Source organism: Carcharodon carcharias, chromosome 14 (genome assembly GCF_017639515.1).
Source record: "Carcharodon carcharias isolate sCarCar2 chromosome 14, sCarCar2.pri, whole genome shotgun sequence".
NCBI classification, from domain to species: Eukaryota; Metazoa; Chordata; class Chondrichthyes; order Lamniformes; family Lamnidae; genus Carcharodon; species Carcharodon carcharias.
In genome coordinates this window covers 43,705,667-43,733,048 of record NC_054480.1, presented here as the reverse complement: position 1 = coordinate 43,733,048, position 27,382 = coordinate 43,705,667, and the positions used below count along the sequence as shown (strand labels likewise).

Below are 27,382 nucleotides of genomic sequence, written 5' to 3'. Positions count from 1 at the left end.
TCCTGTAGATTTATTTTATTCTCCCACAATCCTTCCTTGTTAATCTTCTAGATTAATACCATTGAGGAATAGTATCTTCATTATCATAAGGGGGTTCATAACCATAAGGAAAATGCCAATCTCTGGCAGGGTAAACCTTTTCTCCCCACCTGTGGGCTTCACTGGGGCCAGTGCGCATCATTTGGGGAACAATTGGGACTCCTCCTAATCCAGTAGAGACACTGTTAATAATCTGGGAACAGCAAATTCGCAGAGCAACACATGCATAACACCCTATAACACTTACTATGACCAACCCAATTAAAACATACAGCAGCCAACTTCCCCAACCGGAGTACCACCCCATTACTGTAGCCACCAGAAATCCTTGTTATAAAAATTACTCAATCTTTCCCCAACTTTATTTCTTGCACTTTATCCATAACATGCTGTCCCAGGTTATAGGTACTGGTTGCAAGTTTCGAACACCGTTTATCGGCTCCTGAGGAGGCTTGATTTTTATCCCATGATCTGTATAGTTCCAACAATTAGCAGGTGGAGAGCGATGGAACCATCCCCTGAACATATTGGATTCTGCATCATCTGACTGGATGTAGAAATTCATGAGATCCTTCACTTCTTCCTCAGTCATTGGTTTTGCCTGATAGGTGCTTGACTCACCTCCATGTTGGGGAGTCTGGGCACATGTCCAACAGGTGCCCTGTCCTACTTGTCTAGTATCAGCGTGGCATAAAGACAAAAAGTGTTGGGGTGAGAATCCTTTGGGTATACTTCACACAATATAGCAAAAGCAGTATCCGATACATAATGCAAATTAGTTCACTGATAACGACGGTTATAGGACTGCTGGACAATGTTTTTTGCAACGAGTGGAATGGACCCAGTCTTCCTTCCCTTTAATCTTCGGGGCCGTTCGAGTTGTTAGCAGCACAAGGTAGGATCCTTTCCACCCTCATGCAATTCAGCTGCTGTTTTGCATAGAGGAAAATGAGTACAAATCCAACATTCAGTCCGATTAACTTGCGAGGCTACGGCCTGCATTCGTTGAACCGCAGAATTGGTATTCCATGCTCCCGCAAGGACCACACAGGACAGGATCCAAATCAGAGTCAGCATTCTGACGGCTCAATTAAAGTTCTTGCACAAGCACTTCCGTCCGAGGTCAGCGTCCACTTGATGTGCGATGCGTGGATCCACAAGGGCGTCCTTCAAACTTTACGGCCATATGGGTGGCGAGCAGGACTTGGAAAGGCCCTTCCCATCGAGGTTCCAAACAGTTCTTTCTCCTGAATGTCTTTACTAGGACTAGGTCCCCAGGCTGGTATTGATGGCAGTCTTCAATGGTGGGCTTTTTCTGAGCTTCTACTACCTATATATGCAAGCCCTTGAGACAGTTAGGGTGAGAGCGCATAGTCATGAGCGCCAAGGGTAGAGCTTCAGGCCCTTTCAAACTGGTTTCTTCACGTAATTTAGCTAGTTTGTTTTTCAGAATACCATTTTGTCTTTCCACCGCTCCAGTAGACTGGGGGTGGTGTGGTCAGGAAAGGTAATGGTTGCATTGTAAGGCCTTCAACTGTTCCTTTATCACTTTAGCAGTAAAATGAGCAACAATTTTACAACAACGACAGCATCATTTCGTCAGGTGGGATACGCCTCCACCCATCGCGAGAACAAACGTACTAGAATTAAAACATAATCATACTCCATACATTTAGGCATTTGTATAAAGTCCATTTTTAGGTGTACAAACGGGCCCCATGGCTGGGGTCCCGTACCAGCAGTCACTGCGGGCGTCTTGACTGAGTTATGTCATTGACATAGATATGACAGGTATTACTAATACAATGCCTATTAGCATATTATATTCACTATACATTCAACATACACATGTTAAACCCCTGAGCTGGTAACCGGTCAAGTCATGATTCCTGCGTTGTGAGAGATTCAATAGATGCTCATTAGTTACCCATAAAGGGACTACCCCTTCTTTAGTTTGTCTTAAATTTTCTTGGGCTTGTTCCAGTGCCCAAGATCCATAGGTGTTGCATACATCATTTCTGCTTGCTTCGTCTGAAATATTTTTTCCCTATTTCAATTAATTTATTGATAGTCCCCGCATGACTTTCGAGCACGGTAGCCAGACTTTGGATTAACCAATGATGTCCCTATATTGAATATCATAGTGGCATCATTTATCAGGCTGTGCTTAACGCAGTTCCCTCCCAAGCCTGATCGCATCTCGCCACTGAACTGAACTGCTTCAGTCATCATTTGGCGCATCAGAGCCGTATAGAGTGCTTGGGTATGGGCTGAGCACCATTGGGGCAGGACGACACCGGATACATTCAAGACTATGGGTACCAGCTCATGGTGTACATTATCATACAAAACTTCTGATTAACCAGTACCAAACCATTCGTTGGTCCTGGATGCATAGTCGGATAAGATGGATCAGTCGGTGTGGTTTGAGGGGCTTCAATTATCTCTACTCAGACTGTGAAAGTAGAGGTGGGAGGTGGCTGGGTAGTGGCGGACCTCCCATGCTTGATCTGAAGCAAACCCTTACTACAATTTGAAAGCACTTGTTCTCCTACTGTTACATTTATCATTCCCCGTTGCGTGTCGCATTCGGCACTGTCCATGCGGTGCGGGATGAGTAGTGATGTTGCCAGTACTGATAAGCCCACGATCAGGATCGTAGATCTGTGGAGACATTAACATCGGCTCCCGTTCTCCGGGTTACCGCTTGGTCAATTGTCATGTATCTTTAACTGTGTGTAATGCCTCCATTTACTTCCCGTTCTCGTATCTACAAGTGCGCATGTATCACCTGTCATAATTACCTGGTATGGTCCATTGTTGCTCTTTGGATTTGCCTGCTTCCATATCCTTAATCATCTGTCAGTCTTTAACTTCCTCTCTCAGTTCATGTAATTGCCTACTTAATTCCCTTACATTGTCCTGTATTTTTCCTTTCTGTGGCTCTACACCTCCCACTATAATACCTTCAGATAATTGCATGGCCCTTACCTGTTATCATTTCAAATGGGCTGAACCTGTTGGTCCTGTGTGGGGTAATCCACAGTGCATTAGAATATTGGGCTGTTCTCTGTCTCTTGATTTTTTTTTTTAAAGTTCAGTTCATCCTTTCCACCATCCCTGGACCTGGGGGTGGTAAGGAATATGGAATTTCTGTTTAATCTCCATAAAATTAAACACTTCTTTAATGACTCTACCTGTGAAATTAGTTCCCTGATCTGAATCCATCTGGGTAGGCACCCCCACTCCTTTCAGTTTACTCTCCCCTGCTGCTGTCTCATGTCAGGCCTCAATTCCTTAAACTGCCAACACAACTCTACAGTGCACCTCCTTATCCTATCTTTCAATGGCTCAGTATTTTCACTTCCAGTGATGGTTCTTTCTGGGAACCGCTTAACTCTGGCTATCATCATGGTGTTAATCCTATGGTTTTACTTTTTGTAGCTCACAGGCACATTAATATAATCAGTAATACATCTATTTAGCCTTTTTCCAGCTTTCCCTTTACCTGTATCCATCTTGTGGTAAATTGTTGTTAAGTACTATTTCTCCTTACATTTCAATTCCTGAACTACAGATTCTTCATAATTTTACCTCTAAGTTTTCTTTCCTGACCATGATCAGCCTAAGGTTCTCTTGAGTTCAGTTTCTCTATTGTCTTGATTGTTTAAAATGTTTCCTTACTCTTTAAGCCGTATTAATTATTCCATTTCAACGGTGATCTCTCTCTAGATCTTTGCTTATCTCCCCCTGTGCAGTTCCAATGCCTCAGTTGATGGCCAGATTATCAAATTCAGTTCCCTTAAAAACAATTTGTACATTATGTCCTCTTTCCCTAACTCATTCTCCTACTTGCCTCATACCACATTATACTTGCAACAGCTACCATCTTATCTTGTTCAGGTTGCCTGGAGAGACTTTAAAATATTCTCATAACAGTTTTAAAAACAGAAATCAGGTATTGACATGTTTTGCTTCCTTTTCTTCTTCTCAAAGATTTTGTCTTAAAAGTAACCCACTAAATTGTGTCTGACCCTTTTCTTTTAGAATTATCCCAGATTCATTAACTCGGCCAAAAATTGGATTTCTGCCAAACTTTGCCAAGGTCTTGAGCTTAGCTTCATATTTTGGGAACAGACTTACAAACAAAAAAGCTTGCAGCATTTGAATTAGTGCCAATTGTTGTCAGACCTTTTAAAATGAAAATTCCCTTTTTGAGAACTTTATCAAGAACCAAACCTCAAATTTTTAAACTTTGTAAGAACTGTAATTTACACTTTAAAAATTAAAACAACCTCTTTTTCATGTGTAATGATTTGTATCCAAGTTATAATTTCTGTATGTTTATTGGCACATTCTTTATCTTAGATAGCATCCTAGTGATTCAAAAGTAATCTGTTAAATTACACTGCATTTTACATCTCAAGATTGTCCCCAATTCAAATTCCAGTGCTTTTGGAAAGTAGATTTCCTTTAATATTTAATTCATCTCTTTTTAAGAAACCCCTTTTTATCCATTGGAACCATCTAGACCTTGTGTTTATGTCTTTTCGTTTTCCTAGAATCCTTCTGAATTTCAAGTAATTTCTTTTTCTCAGAATTTTAGAATACTAACTCGTATGTATTAATCCCAATCAGCTTGGAAGATGATGATGAGGGTTATTCCCTACTAGTCTGCAAGAGGGTGGTACAAGGGTTGGTTCATCTCAAACAAAGGCAAGCCCTGTTTTATCTTTACACTACCTTCAAATTCCGATTTTTTTTTTTCCAGTAATCTCAACTCAAACCTTGTACTCAAAACTTTGGAATATTTGAATAAACTTTTCCTTTAATCTAATATGGGGCTTTTGACTCTAAAGTGCTCAACTACACACACAAAAGACAATTCAGGGAAGGAAACACATTAAAGCTCACATACAAATGCTTTATTGCACCCAAACAAACATGTATAAAGGTATGTATTGATACTCCTATAATATTGAACTTAACTCTAGACGAAGCTTCGAGTAGCAGTGGGGAATAAAGGGATCTTGAAGGCTCCACCTATAGGGATCTTCAAACTGACGAAAGCTCACATTTTCTCTGCTGCTGCTTGTCGACTGCTCATTAACCCCCTAGGGGTACCCTTTCTCTCTCTCTTCAACACAAACAGCTCTTGTAACTTAGATCAATTCATTTTTTTTCCCAGAAATCTCAACTCATTCAATTTGATAGAACTGTCTGGGAAAGCATGATTACTATAAAATTTGCTTATTCTAACAGAAAAAGAACTGTCCTAAGTTCTCAAAGCACAATAGTAATTTGGTCAAGCTTTAGCATAAAGTTAATTGTTAGTAAATGCATTACTATCTTGCTCGATGTTGAGTCCAGAAGGTTGTAAAGTACGTAATCAAAAGATGAGATGCTGTTCCACAAGCTTGTGTTAAGCCTCATTGGAATAGTGTGGGAGACTGAGGACAGAGAGGCCTGAATAGGAGCGGAATGACAGGTGACCGGAAGTTTGGAGTCAGGCTTGAATGGAGGTATTCTGCAAAGCAGTCACCTAATCTGTTTTTGGTCATCTCAATGTAAAGGAAATATATACTAAACTGAAAGACATACAAGTAAATTGCTGTTTTACCTAGAGATGGTGTTTGGGACCTTGGATAGTGAGAAAGGAGGAGGTGAAGCACAAGTGTTGCATTTCCTATGCTTGCATGGGAAGATGCTGTAGGTGGAGGGGGTGAAGGTGGAAAGTGTTGGGGATGACTTAAGGATTGAATCATAGAGTCGCGGAGAGCGTGGTCTCTTCGAAATGCTGTGAGGGAAGTGGAAAATTCTTGGTGGCATCACACGCTGGAGGAGGCGAGAATATTGGACAATGATTCATTGAATGTGGAGGCTGGTGTGGTGGAAACTGAGAAAGGGAATCCTACTGTGATTCTGGGAGGGAGTGGTAACAGCAAAACATAAGATCATAGGAAATAGGTTCAGGTGAAGACCATTCTGCCCCTCAAGCCTGACGGCCATTCAGTAAGGTCATGGCTGATCTGATTGTGGCCTCAACTCCACTTTCCTGCCTGACCCCCACAACCTTGACTCCCTTGTAGATCAAAAATCTGTCTAGCTCAACATTGAATATATTAAATGACACTGCCTCTTCTGCTCTTCTGTGGAAGAGAATTCTAAGGACTAATGACCTTCAGAGAAGAAATTTCTCCTCATCTCCATCTTAAGTAGGACACCCCAACTGTGCTCTCTAGTTCTAGATTACCACAAAAGGGGAAACATCTTCTCACCGACTACCCTGTCAATTTTCTTCAAAATCTTATTTGTTTCAATAAGATCACACCTCATTCTTCCAAACACCAATGGTTATATCCTAATCTGCTCAGCCTTTTCTCATAAGACAACCCCTTCCTCCCAGGAATCAGCCTAGTGAACCTTCTCTGAACTGCTTCCAATATAAGTCCCTTTTATTAAGGAGACCAAAACTGTACACAGGTGCGGTCTCACCAATGCTGTGTAAAATTGTAGCAAGACTTCCCTCCTTTTATACTCCATCCTCACAATTAAGGTCAAGATTCCATTTGCTTGCTTCCTAATTACTTGCTTTACCTGCATGCTAACTTTTTATGACTCATGTACAGGGATACCCTGATCCCTCTGTACCGCAACATTCTGCAGTTTCTCTCCATTTATCATCAGCAAATTTGCCTACAGTACTCTTTGTTCCTTCATCCAAGTCATTCATATAGAATCTAAATAGTTGAGGCCCCAGCACTGATCCCTATAGCACTGCACTAATTACAATTTGCCAAGCTGCAAATGACCCATTCACCCTGACTCGTTTCATATTAGCCAATCCCCTATCCATGCTAATATATCACCCCAATACCACGAGTTCTTAACTTGTGCAGTAACCTTTTATTTGGCACCTTATTGAATGCCTATTGGAAATCCAAATACTCTATATCTACTGATAGCCATTTATCCATCTTATTTGTTACATCCTCAACTCTAATAAACTTATTGAACATAATTTCCCTTTCACAAAATCATGCTGAGTCTGCCTGATCATATTATGATTTTCTAACTGCTCTGTTATGACTTTCTTAATGGATTTTAGAATTTTCCCAATGACAATGTTGGGCCAACAGGCCTATTGTTTCATGCTTTTTCTCCCTGCTTTCTTGAAGAGTGGTGTTACATTTGTGGTTTTCCAGTCCACTGGGACATTTACAGAATCTGAGGAGTTTAGGAAGATTACAACCAATGCATCCACTATTTCTGCAGCCACCTCTTTTAAGACCCTAGGATGTAGGCCATCAGTTCCAGAGGGCTTTAGTTTTTTAAAAAAATTATTTCGTAGGATCTGGGTGTCGCTGGCAGGGCCAGCATTTTGTTGTCTACCGCTAATTGCCCTTGAGAAGGTGGCGGTGAGCATTGTTCTTGAACTGCTGCAGTCCATCTGATGCAGGTACATCCACAGTGCTGCTGGAAAGGGAATTCAAGGATTTAAATCCTGCAAATTGAAAGCATGGTGATTTAGTTCGAAATCAGGATAATGTGTGGCTTGGAGGGGTCCTTGCAGGTGGTGGTATTCCCTTGTTCTTCTAGGTGGTAGAGGTCGCGGGTTTGGAAGATGTTGTCGAAGGAGTCTTGGTGAGTTGCTGCAGTGCATCTTGTATATTGGAAACACTGCTGCCACTGTGCATCGGTGATGAAGGGAGTGAATGTTTAAGTTGGTGGATGGGGTGCTGATCAAGTGGCCTGATATGATCTGGATGGTTTCAAGCTTCTTGAGTGTTGTTGGAGCCATACTCATCAAGGTAAGTGGAGAGTGTTTCACACTCCTGACTTATTCCTTGTAAGTGATTGACAGGCTCTGGGAAGTCAGGAGGTAGGTTACCCACCTCAAGAGTTCCCAGCCTCTGACCTGCTTTTGTAGCCACAATAATTTATATGGCAGCTCCAGGTCAGTTTCTGGTCAATGGTAAGCCGCCAGGATGTTACAAGCATTGTTGAATTCACCACTAATTCCACTGAATGTCAAGAGAGGATGGTTAGATTCTCTATTGTTGAAGATCGTCATTGCCTGGCCAGTTGTGTGGCGCAAATGTTACTTGCCACTTATCAGCCCAAGCCTGAATATTGTCCAGATCTTGCTACATGCGGACAGGGACTGCTTCAGTATCTGAGGAGTTGCGAATGGTACTGAACATTGTGCAATCATCAACAAACATCCCCACTTCTGACTTTATGATGGAAGGAAGGTCATTGATGAAGCAAATGTTACTTACCACTCATCAGCCTAAGCCTGAATGTTGTCCGGATCTTGCTGAAGGTGGTTGTTCCTAGGATACTTACACCTGGAGCAGGTGTCCTGGGACAGAGATGATTGGCCTTCAAGAACCACATCCTTTGTGCTAGGTATGACTCCAGCCACAGGAGACATTTCCCCGATTGCCATTGACTTCAATCTTGCCAGATACCGGGGCGCCACACTCGATCAAATGCTGCCTTGATGTCAAGAGCAGTCAGTCTCACCTCCCCTCTTGAGTTCAGCCCTTTTGTCCATGGTTGGAGCAAGGCTATAATGAAGTCAGGAGCGAGTGCCATTAGCCAGAATCCAAATGGAGTGTCAGTGAGAAGCTTATTGCTGTTTAAGTGCAGGTTGATAGCACTGTTAGCAACATCTTCCATCACTTTGCTGGAGGCAGATGGGGCAATAATTGGTTGGATTGGATTTGACCAGCTTTTTGTAGACAGGACATACCTGGGCAATTTTCCACATTGTCAGGTAAATGCCAATGTTGTAGCTGTACTGGAACAGCTTGACTAGGGACACGGCTAGTTTTGGAGCACAGGTCTTCAGTACTATTGCTGGGTTGTTGTCAGGACCCATAGCCTGGCATCATCGGAACAGATGCAACAGAGGCGAATGAACTGAGAGAATGGGATGGAGTCCTTATAGGAAGCAGGGTGTGAGGAGTTGTAGCCAAGGTAGCTGTGGGAGTCGGTGGGCTCGTAATGAATATTGGTGGACAATCTATCACCGGAAATTGAGACGGAGAGGTCAAGGAAGGGAACGGAAGTGTCAGTGATGGACCATGTGAAAGTGATGGAGAGGTGGAAATTGGAAGCAAAATTAATAAAATTTTTCCAGGTCCAGAGGAGAGCATGAAGTGGCACTGAAACAATCATTGATGTACTGGAGAAAGATGTGTGGGAGGGGGCCTGAGTAGGACTGGAACAAGGAATGTTCTACGTACCCCATAAAGAGACAGGCATAACTGGGGCCCATGCGGGTACCCATAGCCACACCTTTTATTTGGAGGAAGTGAGATGAGTTTAAGGAGAAATTGTTCAGTGAGAGATCAAGTTCAGCCACATGGAGGAGAGTGGTAGTGGATGGGGATTGTTCGGGCCTCTGTTCAAGGAAGAAGCGGAGAGCCCTCAGACCATCCTGGTGGGGGGGATGGAGGTGTAGAGGGATTGGATGTCTGTGGTGAAGAGGAAGTGGTTGGGGCCAGGGCACTGGAAATTGTTGATATGATGTAGGGCATCAGAGGAATCGTGGATATAGGTGGGAAGAGACTGGACAAGGGGAGAGAGAACGGAGTCAAGATAGGAAGAAATGAGTTCCGTGGGGCAGGATCAGGCTGACATGATCGGTCTATCGAGACAGTCCTATTTGTGGATTTTGGTGAGGAATAGAAGTGGGCTGTCCAAGGTTGAGATAATATGAGGTTGGAAGCTGTGGAGGGAAGATCTCCAGAGGAGATGAGCTCAGTGACAGCCCTGGAAACAGTGGCTTGATGTTCAGTGGTGGGGGTCATGGTCTGGGGGGAGGTAGGAGGAAGTGTCTGTGAGTTGGCGCTCAGCCTCTGCGAGGTAGAGGTCAGCACGTCAGACAACAACAGCACCACCTTTGTCAGTAGGTTTGATGACAAAGTCAGAGTTGGTCCTGAGAGAATGAAGTGTGACAAATTCAGAAGGAGACCGTTTAGAGTAGATGAGAGGAGCAGGGAAATTGAGGCAGCCGAGGTCACGCTGACAGTTCTCAATGAAAAGATCACGAGCAGGTAAGAGGCCAGAGGGAGGGGTCTAGGTATAGGGAGAATACTAGAGGTGGGTGAAAGGATCTGTTGAACGGGGGAAGGACTGCTGCCCAAAGAAGTGAGCATAGAGATGAAGGCGGTGGAAGAAGAGTTCAGCTATGTGCCGAGCCCAGAATTCATTGAGGTGAGGGCGTAAGGTTATTAAATGGAGTCCTTTGCTGAGTACTGAATGTTCAGCATCAAAGAGGGGAAGGTCAGTGGGCATGGTGAATACACGGCAGGGGCTGGGATTAGAAGATGGGAAGGGGTGGAGGGCTCTAGATTGGGGGTGGAGGGCTCTAGATTGGCGTTGGTATCAATGAGTTGTTGGAGCTTGCGTTCCTTAGCATCTGAAAGAAAGAGACAAAGTTTCTTGTTACAGCATCGGATGAGACGAAGAATAAAATGAAACTGGGGGCAAGGACGGCTTAGAGATAGGGTGAGCTGGTGCTGCTGGAGGGAGAGGTTGAATGTGTTCATATAGCGGTGCATGGCACTGAGTGTGGATCTCAAGATGCGGCGAGAACAGAAGTCCGAGAAGCGTTGTACTAGGACTCTCGTAGGTTTCCATAGCAACATCTTTCATTTGAAGGAAGTTAGTGGAGTTAAAGGAGAAGTTGTTCAATGTGAGAGTAAGTTCAATCAGGTGGACGAGGGTGCTGGTGGTTGGGAGCTGATTGGGCCTCTGTTCCAGAAAGAAACGGAGGACCCTCAGACTGTCCTTGAGGGGAGATAGTGATTAGAGAGATTGGATGTCCGTGATTATCCCCAAATAGTTAGTTCCTGCATTTCTTCAACCTCTGCCCTGTCACTGCCCTCTCTTTGCTCTTCAGGTACTCGAACTTTCGTACTTTTGCTCGCACTGCCCTTCTCATAGAACTGATTTCATCTTGGTCATAGTCACCAATTTGGCATGTTATTTCTTCTTGTCCTATTTGACTTTGTCAAACATGCAGATAGGAATAGAATGATATGTTAATAATGAAGGAGTGGGTGGAGGCTCATGTGGACCATGAACACTCATGAATCTGCTCAGTCGGATTACCTGTTTATGTGCTGTTAATATTATACAGGTTGAATATCTTTTATCTGAAACCTCGGGGCCATTTGCATTTTGTATTTCAAATAATATTGGTTTTCAGATACTGCATATAAACTTGCATTCCAATAGCCTAAGCTAGCTATAGTCTGAAGTAAATAAAATGGCTAAGGAAGTAAGATGCATCACTGACTAATAAATACAGGGTAGCTGTAATAAGTTTCTTTTTGACATGTTTACCACAAAAATCCCTGCAAGGTTAACAAGTGCAGATAAACAACTAGACTTCCCATGATAAAAGTCGATGAGGTTTAAAAAAAAATGCAGTTTTTGGACGTGTTCTGTTTTTTGGATTTACGGATAAAGGATGCTCGACCTGTATGATATGTAATGATGTTTGATCGCACCATCCTCCTCCAAATTTCCTGTCTCATAAAATGCATCTCAAATGGCAGCTTCTGGTGCTGTATGGGCCTGCTCCTCTTTGTCATCTACAGCTACTCCTTGAAGAAATCATTCAAACTCATGAGATCAGTGTGTGACACTCATATTTACCTCTCAACACTTTCTTATCCCTACAGCTACCTGTCTGACATTAAGAACTTGATGAACCCCAAATTTCTCCCAATATATCAAAAAAGCTATTGTTTTCGGTTCCCACTCTCCACCCCAAAAAAGTACACATTTGCTAGTACCATCCCTCTCTGAATCCTCACACACGCTCCGATCTAATTTGTGCAACCTCAACATCTTGTTTCAAATTGTACACCAAACTGTATCTTATCCATCACCAACACTTATTTACTTTCATCTTGATAACATTGCCTGCCTCTACCACTGCCTTCATTTTCGCTGAGCCCTTATACTTTAAGACAATTTTCCCTAAAGCCTTCCCTGTTTATCTCCCATACTCCAGCCTCCATAAACTCCAACTTAACCAGAATTCTGCTGCTCACATCCTGCCCTGCATTAAGCCTGCTTGTCTGGCACTTCTGCTCAAGTGGACCTACAATCGTTCCTTTCCCCTTTACTCATCAAATTTAATATCTTTGTCATCTACAAATTCACAACGTCACTGCGCTCTGTCTCTACAGCCAATTCTAATCTTGCATCTCTAGCTATCTGGCATTGACCTTCAGTGCATCTTTTTCTCCCTCTGTATCATCACTTACTAGAGTTTTGAATTGTCTCAGTCCTACTGTGCAACTTCCTCCCTAAAGTCCTTTGTCTAGTTCTGTCACTGATTTTAAAATCTTAAACCTCATCTCTCTGAACAATCATTTGTTAGCATCCCTTAATTACCATTGACGGTGTGTTATTACGTCCTAATGTGGAGTGTGCTCAAGTATTATATGATTGCAGAGCATTGGTGTATGTCATGCCAGTAAGGGATTGTGCCACAAAACATCTAAGAACATTAAATAAGTGTGGGAAAATCTGAGGAACCATTAATCCAAATTGTAGATCCCCCACTAAGTAACTACTTAGAGCAGCACTCGAACAAAATGGGAGCCAGTGTAGTGATGGAAGAATGCAAGGGAGATTTTTTAATGCATTTTTCATGTCATCTGGATCCTCCTCTATCCTTTTTCTAACCTTCTGTAGTCAGCACTCAAATAGAAGGATTTGACCTTTTTTATTTTATCTTTGTCTACATCTTTGTTAGGGTTTGTTATGGAATGAACATTCTCTTTCCTCCCCTTTTACCTTTGTGAATTTTCATTATTTATTTCTGCCTCCCCCTGCACCCAACCTGTCCTTGCTGCAGAAGACATTGCACGCTGCTAAGTTAAGACGAAAGGTTTTAGAACCCTACGTTACCTAACCAAATTGGAAAATTTGTGTGCAGCTTCAAATATCAGCAAGCTATTTTACTTTGGGAGCCAATACAGTAGAAAGAATCTATCTTCTAAGGGCATCTGCACATACAGTATTCATTCATTTGTATTTGCTTTGCCCGAAGCTGTTGAATAAATTTTCCATGGGACACTATTAGAATGAGAAACCAAGTAACAGCTTCTCATTGTGTGGGATATTAGAAAACTCAAAAAGATGTCTGAAGACTGTACTATGGTTGTTAAACGGCGCTGTTGCTGAAGATCACTGCATGTGAAACTGAAACTCAGTTGAAGACTCATATTTAAGAATGTTTAAAAAATCTAATTCTGAAACTGAAAAGCTTTTTCAAGGGCTGAAATAGGAAATTTTGAAGTGTATTTACTGCATGATTAGGAAAGTTACAAATTGCAGCATAATTAACCAAAAGCAAAATGCTGTGAATGCTGGAATATCTGAAATAAAAATAGATAATGCTGGAAATTTTTAGCAGGTCTGGCAGCAACTGTGGAGAGAGAAACTGGAGTTAATGTTTCAGGTTGTGACTTTTCAACAATAATTCTATGTCTACTACCAGAAAAGACACTTTTAATCATCCTGTTTGCTAGGATTGAGCTCTGCTGCAATGGCCTTGCAATCACTTTCTTGCTGACACTCCTTGATTAGGTTTTCAGGTAAGACATGGCCACAATGATAAAGCATCAGCTGCAGAGTAGCAAGGAATGTTTGAGAGACATGGTTGTGTACAAATTTGTTGCTTTTTGCCTACATGAAAAGGCCTGCTTCAGAAAGAATCCATTGGTTAAAAGCACTTGAGCCGTCTTGAGGTGAAAAGTGCCCTTTTAAATCCTTCTTTCCTTCCTTCCATTCCATCTTCCTTTTGTGCTTCCTTTTTGAAGAACTCATTTTCTAGAGATTTGTGCTGAACTATGCTGTGGCTTCATGATTCCTGTGGTTGCACCACACTTAGGAAACAGTGTTCAATAAAGATATAGAAGCAAAATATTCCAGGTGCTGGAAATCTGAAATAGAAAAAGAAAATGTTGGAAATACTCACCAGGTCTTGTAGCATCTATGGAAAGAGAAGCAGTAAGTGTTTTGGGTGGATGACCTAAGTCATTGGGCAGAGTATAAATCAGAAAATTAGAAGCACGCATAACAAGAGTAATAAGGTAATCATGGGGACTTAATCTTTATATAGACTGAGAGGAGAAGGAGTGTATATATAAGATTTCTAGATTAATATATTGAGGAATGTAAGCTGTGAGGAGGACAAAAAGAGACTCCAAAGGGTTGAGTTACTGAGCAAGAACATGGCATATGGGACTATAATGCAGGGAAGCATAAAGTTATCCACTTAGGAAAGTAGAAAAGCAGAATATTTAAATAGTAAGATATATGGAAATGTTGGTATTCAGAGGAACCTAGGTGTCCTTGTACAAAAAGTACAGAAAGATGACTGCAAGCACTTTTGAAGGCAAATGGTATGTTAACCTTTATTACAAAGGAATTGGAATTTAAATGTAAAGAATTCTGACTATAGTTATTAAGGGTCTGGTGAGATCACACCCTGGAGCACTGTATACCTAAGGAAGGATATACTTGTGTTAGAGAGAAGGTTCACTACACTGATGCCTGGGAAGACAGGATTGTCCTATAAGGAGATGTTGACAAAACAGGGCCTATTTTCCCTAGAATTTAGAAAAATTAGTGATGATCTAATTGAAACATAAAATTCTCTAGGGATTTGACACTAAATGTCGGGAGGATAATTTCCCCTTGGGGGAGTCCAGAACTGGGGCCACACTCTCAGAATAGGAGGTCAGGCATTAGGACTGAGATTAGAAAAAAAAACTCCACTCAGAATTTAGAATTTTTGAATTCTTTGCTCAGAGTTATGGATGGTCAGTTGTTGAGTATATTTAAAACAGAAATCGATAGATTTCTAGGGACTGGGGGGATTGATGGTAATGGAGATAACTCTACCTTCACGCACTAAGGTTGATTAGTCATGATTGCATTGAATGGTGGTGCAGTGTTGAGGGCCCTAATGATCTACTCCTATTTCTTATGTTATTATTTCAAATCTGAGAAGAAGGATATGATCATAAATGGAAATCAGACATCAGGAAAAAAGGCTTTTAGGGTAAAAAGTATTTTAAATAATGTACCAAGATATATAATAAAGGGTAAAATATTGTGGCTATTCAATTGAATACTATCATGGGGGAAGTTAATTTGCTCCTGGAATGAACCTTGATGGATTAGAGAGAGCCATTTGCCCATGACTTTTTTCATGTTCTTGACTTCAAACTCAGATGGATGTGAAAAAATGAGAGGAATTCTCTTTGACTTTTGTAATGTCTAAATGAATAATTGGTCATGTCTTGTACAGGTGCATTTCAGAATTAAGCCATTTAATGATAAGCGGACTTAGAATATGAAAATTGGGAAATGATTTTTCAGTTTTTTGATGCAAGCCTTCTAAAGACCCTCTTGCTTGAGAATATTATCAAACCCATCATCTTTTTCTACTCGGTGAACTTTTTGATCACCACCCAGAAAAGTGCTGTCATGTTTCTAACTGAGGAGCACTATAGAGGTGTAAGTTGTCACAGTGCAGTTGCAGGAATTCAAGTATGGAGCAAACTATGCAACACACAGCACTACTTCAAAGTTGTTTTGCAGTAACAGATTATTTAGGCTGAGAGAGAATATTGCAGCTGTTTTTAACTTGACTAAAGTTAAAAAATGGTTTGCTCCATCAGTTAACTCATTTTTGGAGTTTTATTTTAAGTTATAATACAGATTTGCTTTTTGTGATTTCTTTTACAGCCTTGATCTCCATCACCAGCCTGAATTACATCTTGTCTTTCATAGCAATTGTGCTTTTCTATGTGTTTTACACCAAACCTGAAGGATGTGTTGAGAACAAGTTCTTCATTAGTTTCAACATGATTCTTTGCATTGTTGTTTCCATAACTTCTATTCTTCCGAAAGTACAGGTAAGAATATACATGCACTGTCTGATTTCCTGATATTTTTGTTTTCATACCACATACTAATATGAAAGCACAGGATCAGCCTAGGTTCTCCTTTGGCTTTGTTCTTGAATCAGCTGCTTGAGTGCCTAAAATGATTTCCTTAGTTCTTTTCCTTATGTTTCTCCCACAATGAGGGTTGGGTTGATTATTTTTTTCTTTGCGCAACTTGTTTATATTGAGAAATGGTTGTAACTAAATGGGACACATCCTTGAGTCAAATATTCCTGGGAAGTGAGCTATGTTATTAGCAGTAAGCTTACCATCTACTTGAAGCGTACTTATAGAAGCATTATTTTTAAATACCAAAGAAGAAATTGGCCAATTTTGAAGCTTAACTGTAAAAAGGAGGTCCCACCCACAAAGAGTCAAAGTTTCCCAAATACTCCTGTAAAAGTTTGAATTTTGCCAGAGCTGAATTTTAGAATTTATTTCCATAATGCTAGTTTTAGCTTTTAAGAGTTTTTGTGCTAGATATTCTGTTGTGTTCAGTTTCACCAGTCACTCTTATAAACTAATTTCAGATTATCTAAGATCTGAAGTATACCTTTCATTACCTATTTCCAGACAAATGATAGAAAGACTCAGTGATCATAGCAGAACCCTTGCTTCTTTTACTGACAAGTATCCTCTACTACCATGTGAATTCTATCTCTTATGGAAGATGATTGTAAAACACTCAAGTGAAGTGTAACTTCAGATCAACCATTTCATTATGTATTTTCATAAGATAGGTGAATTAAGTATTTCACAGTACAATAAATTTATTTTTCTGTGCTTCTAGTTTATGAAAAGTAAAGGTATTGCTTACTGATTCATTATGGCTGCTCTGCTGTAGCTCAACTTCTCAAAGCCTAATTGGTTCAGACTTGTTTTAAAACACAGATTGCTGATGCAAGAATACTGCATGCCCAATGTGCAAGCAAGCAAGTGCACTCTGAGCTGTTCCTTAAGATAGGAGGCTTTGTCAATCACTGTTACAACTCGGGCAAATTCCCATCATCTGGTGTGTTAACAGCAGATTTCAAAGTTCTGCTTTATTTAAGTGCCCAGCAGAGTGATTCGAATGGCATGATGCCTAACTTAAGGACAATCTGCTCATAGTCTGAAATATTTGACATTCTGAATAACAATCTTGTAATGAATATCTCAACATCCTGAGTATGAATGAATTTTCAGACTACTATATGTTTAAGAAAAATTCAGCATGCAACACCTTTGATGCTTACTCCTTGAATCAAACATTAGAGAAAAAATAAACATTTCGGACTGGGCAGCACCATCAAAATCTTTGGCATGAACTCCTTTTTAGTCCTCACACTCATTTAATTATGTTTCAGTTTAATGTCGTAAATAAAGTAGTGTCAGTATATCCATTTAACGTTGCCAGTTTCACGTTAAAGTTGTTTGCTACAGACTTCCTCTTCTGTTCCCTATGTATGCACAAAACCTTTCCCGCAGTGCTTCCGTCCTTGACCTCAGTCCTTCTTCCCCCTCTCCTGCTGCGCCTTGTCTCCCAGTGTTACTGTCCAGGCTGCCCCCCCCCCCCCCCCCCCCCCCCCCCCCCCAGCTAACCAACCAATGTTGCAGTCCGGCCTGCCTGCACTCCCCCGCTGTTCCTCGCTGGCCTGCCTCTCTCCACACCCCCAGCCACCTGACATTGCTCTCCATCCTGCCTGCCCCCCAACTGTGCTGCTTGCTTCACTCCTGGCTCCTGTTCTGCACCGAAGCTCCTGGTCTCCATCTATTGGCAGAAGTTAGTCATTGCAGTTAGTCCCTGTATTCCAGCAGCTTCCTGCACTGACCAATTTCTGCCATTAGATGGAACCTGGTCAATCTAAAATTATTGTATTGAGGTGATTTTAATTTGTAAAAATTATATCATGTATTTTACTTATTTTATATTTAATGCTTTAATTTATTTTGCCAGTTATTTCAGCTGTGTATTCATTAGGAATGCACAGTACAGTATTTCAATTTGTACTTTGATTTTCCGGGTAGCAGTTGTCTGTAGGAGCCTAACTCTGGCTTTAACATTGGTTCCTATGGAACCCATGATTCACTTAGTCATTTCACTTAAAGTCGCAATTTTCAGGAATGCAGCCACAACTTTAAGTGAGTTCTCCCTGTATTTGAAAAGCTAGTAGAGATCATGTTTGGGAGCCTTATTCCGATAACTCTAAATTTAAGAACCAAATTTATATATTACCACTTTTTGTTTTATGCGACTTTCCTTCATGAATGAGTACCTTTTTGACTGCAGTAACATACAGCCTGTTGTTACTTAGAGTTAAGTCAAACCATTGCAACTGGAAAATTACACTTGCTGACAGACTAAAGGGGGAAAAGAGAAGAAAGGAACTTGGAAAAAGAAGAATTTCTGGTTTCAGTGCATGGAAAGACAAAGCAACTTGGCTGTATTCATTTAAATTATGACTTTTGGTCCATCTCAAACTTTCATGATGTTTCTCTGCTTTTTTGCTAGTTGTAAATCTTTCACTGTGATATCTAGTCAAATGATAGAATGACTCGGGGATTGTAGCAGAACCCTTGCTTCACATACTGAAAATTATCCACATGCTGCCACGTGAATTGACCTCCTGGTGATCTTCCCCACTCCAATGACTAATTTCTTCGAGTGTACGATTTACTTGCTTTGATTCCAGTAACATTTTTACTAGGAATGTTACTAAGTTGGGGTTCAAAATGTTTAATGCACTGTTATGTATATTTTCCTAAACTATAATGTTTTTAACTTTTATAGGAAGTGCAACCTCGGTCTGGTCTTCTTCAATCTTCAATCATCACACTGTATACTATGTATCTCACATGGTCTGCAATGTCTAATGAACCCGGTAAGCCCCCACGTTTTACAAAAGGGTTTGGCTAAGGATAAAGTGTTCTGTGCTTTCATATGACATATGCGATTTGAAAATTGCATTCCTGGAGGGTCCCACTGGATCCCGCTGCTTCGGGAAACATGCAAATTTCACAGGGAAGGAAATAGAATGGCAAGGAAGGAGGAATGGGAGACCCGCTTACTTCCAATTAACAGTCCATTAAGCCCATTATTAACTTGCCACTGAGGGCGAGAATGCAATTTTCAAAATAAATTGCCAAATCCGAACAATTTGGTGCACATTAGTGCACGACTGTTGGGTTCAAAGTGGGCAGAAGTTAAAGTTTTCTAAGTTGAAAAATATTGGGAGCTGGGGAATCTTGCACCAGATATTGCACTTTACTTGCATTTGATCGCTTTTGTGTTTAGTGAGGCTGCTGGCCCTCCAAGGTGCAACCTACCTGCTCTCTTCTGCAAGGCAACGGCAGGCCCTATCATGGCTGCTATCTGCCTTGGCAGATTGCACTCTGTATGCAGCTGCAACCTCCTGACAATGTTTGGTGCCACTAATTGGGCACTGAGCTTTCTTCCAGCCCAATTAGGGCATTTGCATTTCAAGATAGCATTGTGTGAGTGATGCAGTTGCAGTGCAAGCTCGGGACCCGGAAATTATCCAGATGTCGGGTTTCCAATTCCAATTTGAAAATTCAGTTCCATGTAAATAATGTCAGCTTTTGAGCAATTTGTCACGTGGATAACCTACCAAGTATATTGGGCCAGATTTTAACTTTTAAGTAGTGGATTTCCAATGGGTTAAAATTAAGCCCATTATTTCTATGGAATCATTTCCCAGCATCTTAATCATTGGAGCTCCTTGTTATTTAATTTCTACAGTTTGTTTCATTATTTAATCAGCTGTAAAAGCATTGCTCATGTACACACCCATTTAAAATTAGTATAATTTGTAGGTCAAGACCTAGCAATGTTTAAACTAGATCCTGTGCCTCATTTTCAGACCGACAATGCAATCCTAGCCTTTTGAACCTTATTAAACAGTTGGCGGCACCTACCTTGAGTCCAGCCAATGGGAGTGAACTTTTAGTAAATGAAACATCTTCGCCTCCAATCTCAGTGCAGTGGTGGGATGCACAGAGTATTATTGGACTCACCCTCTTCATTCTTTGTCTACTATATTCAAGGTATGGTCGGAGCAGGAATTGTTAAGCTACGTTATCATTAAAAATTGTTAAATCGGACATTTAATTCAATGGTACTATATTTTTCATTCAGTTGTTTATTGGAATTGTATGGGTATGTTTGCTAGAATTAGCTTGAATGGCCAATTCATCTGGCCAATGACCTGAAGCAACCTGATTTCCCTATTCTTCTAGAAAACCATGTAACTTAAAACCTTTGGTTGTAGGAAGACCAGCTGTGGCAACACATATAGGAAAGATAAGTTCACACTTAGAATTGTAAATATAGCAATATTAGTAACATCCATTTTGAAATAGGTTGGTCTGAGGGATATATTCTGAGAAATAAAAGGGCACAATTGCATTTATACCCAAATATGAGCACAAAGATTGATCCCTATGTTTGAATGAGGCATCCTTACTGGGCCTCATTAGTGAACTGGCGAGCTGGGGACACCTAATGGGTCAAGCAGCTAACTGGAGAAGAGGCCTACAGTAGCCCTCTGGTAAGTCCTTAAAAGGGACTAGAAGGGGGTGTTGATCAGGAAGGTAGTGTGGCCGGCAAGGGGGTTAAGTAGGGAGGGTAGTTGAATCACCAAAACAGATCCTAGGGAACACTACTTGTTGCATATGGCCAATCAGAGAACATACTCTTTATCCCCACTCTCTGTCGTCTCCATCCCAACTCAAGTCGAAGGCCAGCTCTAATTCTATGTGCTCTCATTTTTGTAAATCTCTTAAGTGGAAATTTACTGATTGCCTTCTGGAAATACATGTTCATAGATATATTCCTTAGTGTCAGGTTTCCTGAGTTGTAGAGAACCTGTGCGGATGTTGTTGCATTCAAATTACTGTCAAAATATCAGGAACAGAGCCTTATTTAAATATTAAGTTTACAGACCTGCTTTTCCAGAATGCGTTACTCAGGTGCCCGAAACCCAACTCGCACAAAACCGAAGCATGCATGTTGGTGGCATATTCCCTGAATTCCTTGATTTAAGGCTCCCCACCCTGACCCTCTTAGTCTCGTTGTGGAGGTGGTAAAGCTCCCTTCGTTGTTCTCCGACTGGAGCTGTTGAGTATCTCCCAATATATGTAATCATTAAAATCTGTAGCTGCAGCATGTACTCTGGAGATGGAGGGCTGAATATTGAGTCTAGTAGTGGGGCTTTTTCTTTGATGGTGTTTGAGTTTCTTCAGTTGTTGCAACTGTATCCATCCATACAAATGGTGAATATTCCATCCACTTTTGACTTGAGCCTTGTAGTTCATAGGAGACTTTGGAGATTGGGATGAGCCATTCATTACAGAATATCCACCTTCTATCTTAGTATGGCTGGTCCATTTAAGCCTCTGGTCATTGGTGACCAGCAGGATTGATGATGATTTTGATTGGTTATGATGGTTCTGTTGAAGGTCAAGGAGAGCTAGTTGGGTTTTCTCTTGATAGGGATGGGTGCTGTCTGACCCTTAGATTTCATGAATGTTGCTTGGAACTTGTCAGCTGTATGGATGTTATCCAGGTCCTGTTGTACGCTGCCATGGAATGGCTGTAAATGGAGGTAAACACTGGATCATCAGCAAACAGTCCTACCTCTGACCTTTAAAATTGGATAGGCCATTCATGAAACAGCTGAAGATTGTGGGACTGAGAACACTTTCCTTAGAAACTCCTGCAAAAATTTCCTAGGGGCTGCAGTCGTTGACCTCTGACAACTGCAACCATCTTCCATTTTAAGTAAGGTATGATTCTAACCCCTTGAGGATTTTTCTTTTAACTACTGCTGACAATTTTTGTGAGGCTGTCTTGGTTCCAGACCTAGTTGAATGCATCTTTAATGTGAAGAGCAGCTAATCTCAGCCCTCCTAAATTGGCTGAATTTAATGTTAATGCTGTTACTGCAGCTGAAGTGAGTTTTTAAAATTCTTCATTGGGATCTGAGCATTACTGGCAAGGCCAGCATTTGTTGTCCAATGCTCTTCAGGTGATGGTGAACTGCCATCTTGAACCTCTGCAGTTCATCTGCTTTAGATACACTCACGGAGCTGTTGGGAAGGGAGTTCCGGGCTTTTTGACCCACTGACAATGAAGGAATGGCAAAATATTTCCATCTCAGGTTGGTATGTGGTTTGGATGGGAACTTACACGTGATGGTGTTCCCATGCGTCTGCTGCCCTTGTCCTTCTAGGTGGTAGAGGTTATGGGTTTGGAAGATGCTGTCAAAGGAGGTTTGGTGAGTTACTGCATCTTGTATATGGTACACACTGCTGCCATTGTGCGCCCGGTGGCCGAGGGAGTGAATGTTTAAAGTGGGGGATGGGGTGCCGAACAAGGGGGTTGTTTTATCCTGGATGGTGCTGAACTTCCTGAGTGTTGTTGGATCTGCACTCATCCAGGCGTATATTTCATCACACTCCTGACTTATGCCTTGTAGATGGTGAACAGTCTTTGGAGAGTCGGGAAGCAAGTTACTTGCCACAGAATTTCCAGCTTCTGACCTGCTCTTGTAGCCACCGTATTTATATGGCTGGCTGGGTTCAGTTTCTGGTCAGTGGTAACCCCTAGGATGTTGGTGGTGGGGGATTCAGCGATGGTAATGCCAATGAATGTCAAGGGGTAGATGGTTAGATTCTCTCTTATTGAAGATGGTAATTGCCTGGCACTTGCCACCTATTAGCCCCAATCTGAATGTTGTCCAGGTTTTGCTGCATCTGGGCATGGACTGCTTCAGTATCTGAGATGTTGCGAATGTTGCTAAGCATTGTGCAATCATCAGCAAACATCCCCACTTCTGTATTTATGATGGAGTGAAGGTCATTGGTGAAATAGCTGAAGATGGTTGGGCCTAGGACACTACCCTGAGGAACTCCTGCAGCATTGTTACGGGACTGAGATGATTGGCTTCCAACAACCACTACCATTTTCCTTTGTGCTCGGTATGATTCCAACCAGTGGAAAATTTTCCCCCTGATTTCTATTCACCTCTTTTGTCCATGTTTGGCCTAAGGTTGTAATGAGGTCTGGAGCTGAGTAACCTTGGTGGATCCCAAATTGAACATCGGTAAGCAGACTATTGCTTTATATGTGCTGCTTAGCGTCAACAACTCTTTCAATCACTTTGCTGATGATCGAGAACAGACTGATGAGGGAGTGTTTGGCCAGATTGGATTTGTCCTGCCTTTTGTGGACAAGACATACCTGAGAAATTATCCATATTGCCAGGTAGATGCCAGTGTTATTGCCTTAGGCACAGCTTGGCCAGAGGCATGGCTTGTTCTGCAGCACAAGCCTTCAGTTCGCCCAGGATGCGGGCAGGGCCTGTAGCCTTTGCTATATCCAGCAAACTGCCTTCAGCTACTTCATGATATCACATGGAGTGAATCGAATGGGCTGAAGACTGGTGTCTGTGTTGCTGGGGACTGCAGGAGGAGGCCAAAATAAATCATCCACTCAACACTTCAGGCTGAAGTAGTTGCAAATGTTTCAATCTTGTTTTTTGCACTGACATACTGGGCTTCCTCATCATTGAGGATGGGGATGTTAGTTATTTTATTGGCTACCACCATTCACACCTGGAAGTGCAGGACTGCAGAACTTTGATCTGTTGATTGTAGAATTGCTTGCTCCTATTGCATGTTGCTTCCGGTGTTTGGCGTGGATGTGATCCTGTGTTGTAACTTCACCAGGTTGGCACCTCATTTTTAGATACGCCTGGTGTTGTGCTGATTATTGTAATTTTCTGTTTTCAGCATTCGTTCCTCGAACAACAGTCAGGTGAATAAACTAATACTCTCAGGCAGTGAGACTGTCATGTTGGATGACTCCTTGGCTGGAGATGCTGTTGGCATTGAAGGGGGAGATGGAGTACGAAGAGTCCACGATAATGAGCAGGATGCAGTCCAGTATAACTATTCATTCTTCCATTTCATGCTTTTTCTGGCTTCACTGTACATTATGATGACGCTTACAAACTGGTACAGGTAAGTAATTGCATTATAGCAGAGACTTCTTTTCAAAGGGTGAATTATTCCTCAGTATTTAATGCAATTTTATAAACTGGAAATAGATCTTAATTGTATCTGTCAGTTCTTGGTTGGAATACAATACAAAGTCAACTATAATTTAAGCACATGTGCTTCCTTTACTTTTTATATAACTTCTTACGATATAATCCAATTCCCCTGCATTAGTTGGTTTGATGGAGTATCATACACTCAAAATAATTTGAAATGTAAATCTACACTGAAATAACACCAATACTTTGGGTTTATAATTTGAGAGTAGAATAATTTCACAATTGCAACCATAAAATGACTAATAAAGCAAAACCTACCACTTATGGTAAGTCAGGTGGACCCTGTGTCACTTGTGCTCTGTCATCTGCCACTCGTACGTTCTGCTTCAAGATAGCATTTAATTCTGTTCCCCTCCTTATGGACCAAATGGCTGCCACCTGTGCTAAGATCCTATTCTACAAATTTAACACTTGGAAGCTAACCACATTGTAACCAAATTTGCTGATGATACTGAGATAGATAGGAAAGCAAGTTGGGAGGAGGATACAAAGAACCCGAAAAGGGATATAGATAGGTTAAGTGAGTGGACAAAAAAAAATGGCACTTGGAAGCCATAATAGGGAAATAGATAATTTCATATTGATGCACCAGGTAGGAGATTCTGTGCTATGTTTATGATTAAGATACATTGAACAGAGGAAAAGGAGGTTTACTTATAAGATCATAAGAAATAGGAGCAGGAGTAGGCTGTTTAGCCCTTCGGATCTACTCTGCCATTCAATAAGACCATGGCTGATCTGATTGTGGCCTTAACTCTATTTTCCTGCCTGTCCCCCATAACCCTTCATTCCTTTCCAATAAAAAATCTGCCTAACTCAGCCTCAAATATATTAAATGATCCAGCCCCCACTGCTCTCTGAAGAAGAGAACTCCAAAGACTAATGACTCTGAAAGAAGAAATTCCTCCTCCACCTCTGCCTTAAATGGCTGACCCCTTATTTTTAACCTGTTCGAGATTCCCCCATGTGAGGAAACGTGCTCTCAGCATCTACCCTGTCAAGCCCTCTCAGAATCTTATTTGTTTCAATAAGACCACCTCTAAACTAATTGAGTATACGCCCAACCTTTCCTCATAAGACAACTACTTCACCCCAGGAATCAGCTTTGTGAACCTTCCCTGAACTGCTTCCAATGCAAATATATCGCCCTTTAAGTAAGGAGACCAAAAATGTGCAAGGTGCCGTCTCACCAAGGCGCTGCACACAACTTTTCTACTTTTATACTCCATCACCCTTGCAATAAAGGCCAGCATTCTATTTGCCTTCCTAATTATTTGCTTTACTTGTATGCTAACGTTTTGTAATTCATGTACAAGGACACCCAGTTCCCTCTGTCATGCAGCATTCTGCAGTCTCTCTCCATTTAAATAATATTCTGCTTTTCTATTCTCCCTGCCAAAGTGGGCAACCTCACATTTTCACTCTAGATACTTCATCTGCCATTTTTTTTTGTCAACTCACTTAACCTATCTATATCCCTTTTCGGATTCTTTGTATCCTCCTCCCAACTTGCTTTCCTATCTATCTCAGTATCATCAGCAAATTTGGTTACATGTGGTTAGCTTGTACTGCACCTGCCAAGCAATTGTATGTTATGTGAAATCTTGAGAGTATGCAAAGTGGAAATTTCTTGTGGTGACACCCCTATTTTGTTTTGGGGGTGATTGAAAAGCTATCAACTTTTTATTTTTAATTATTTGTTTTCCCCCCTACAGCCCTGATGCTGATTTCAAAACAATGACAAGCAAATGGCCGTCTGTGTGGGTGAAGATCACTTCAAGCTGGGTCTGCCTTCTGTTGTATATCTGGACATTGGTGGCCCCTCTTATTCTCACTAATCGTGACTTTGACTAGAGTACTGCATTCTTGTTTGACCACGATTGCCGAATTAAACAAAGTCCATCTAACCTGAAACCAAATGGTATAGCTATTGATTTTTTTTTTAAAAAGCATTGCATACCGCAAAACATTTATTGGGCCTATTGCACTGAATCATTGCATAAAACAAAAAATAATGTTTTTAGCCTTAATATTATCATCTCCAGATAAACATGCACTTTGTTGCATCCTTTTGAAATTGAAAGGCTATAAGGATGGGGAGGTTGCGGGGGTGGGAGGGTGGTCAATTTTAAAACTCTTAATTTAGGTTGTTGTGGGTTGTAAGGCAGTTTTAATGGAAGCTCTTTACAGTTTCCCAAAGCATTTATTGCTGCTTTTCAGAGGCTTGCTGTTATGTTCTATGTGTTTATGCTCCAGTTGCTTTTTAAAATTGAAGATTTTAATAAGATATCGTGAAAAATTGTGCACCTTTTTGTGCATGATATAAATCACATAGGTGTTACAGTTAATAAACATGCCATTATTCTTCTGTACTTGTAAGATCAAAACAAAAAAAATAAGAGTTCAATAGTGACTTGTACCCAATATTTAACTTGTTTTGTATATCTAGTAGAAAACATTATGGATAGAAATAGGCCAACGAGGGAGTGAGCCAAAATTTTTCATGCATGTTGCAAATGAAGCCTAGTCCAAATAATCTTGTCTGTAAAGAGTTTATATTAAAAAAGATAGAAAAGATGATTGCTAAACTATCCTAACCAAACTTGTATTAAGCATTTAGCACTATTAAAGTACTGGAGAATAAGTGTTATCATGTGTTATTTTTTTCTCTTTTCTCCAAAATGTATAACTGAAGCTTTCTTATTAATGATGAGCAAGCTTGTTTGATGCTGTTAGTAATTAAAACTGAAAAAAACACTAGTTGAGACAGGATAAATTTGTTTTTACTCAGAATAGTTAATTTTGTAAGATTAATCTGGTCAATGAAAGTTAAGAAACAAGCATTTTTTACCCAACCCCCACACTTTTTGAAGGGAGGGAAAAGAAAAAGGGAGTTGTTTTATATTTGTTCATGGGATCTGGGTGTCGCTCGCTAGGCCAGCATTTATTGTGATTTCTTATTGCCCTTGAGAAGCTGGTGGTGAGGACCTTCTTGAACCGCTGCAGTCCATGTGGTGTAGATACACCCACAGTGCTGTTAGGGAGGGAGTTCCAGGATTTTGACCAGTGACAGTGAAGGAACAGCAATATATTTCCAAGTCAGGATGGTGTGTGGCTTGGAGGAGAGCTTGCAAGTGGTGGTGTTTCCATGTGTCTACTGCCCTTGTTCTAGGACGTAGTGGTCGTGGATTTGGATGGTACTGACTGAGGAGTCTTGGTGTGTTTCTGCAGTGC

General features: G+C 41.1%; 1 protein-coding gene across 1 annotated transcript in view; it reads left to right on the top strand.

Annotated features, from left to right (window-relative positions):
• The window catches only part of LOC121287345 (serine incorporator 1-like), a 43,160-nt gene extending 16,368 nt beyond the window's left edge, over nucleotides 1-26,792 (top strand). Inside the window, exons 6-10 of the mRNA XM_041205132.1 lie at nucleotides 15,832-16,001; nucleotides 18,802-18,892; nucleotides 19,892-20,075; nucleotides 23,823-24,053; nucleotides 25,864-26,792. Of these exons, the coding sequence (XP_041061066.1) occupies nucleotides 15,832-16,001; nucleotides 18,802-18,892; nucleotides 19,892-20,075; nucleotides 23,823-24,053; nucleotides 25,864-26,002 (815 nt within the window). The 3' untranslated portion in view covers nucleotides 26,003-26,792. The remainder of the gene's footprint in view (nucleotides 1-15,831; nucleotides 16,002-18,801; nucleotides 18,893-19,891; nucleotides 20,076-23,822; nucleotides 24,054-25,863) is intronic.
• Nucleotides 26,793-27,382: the final 590 nt, after the last annotated feature.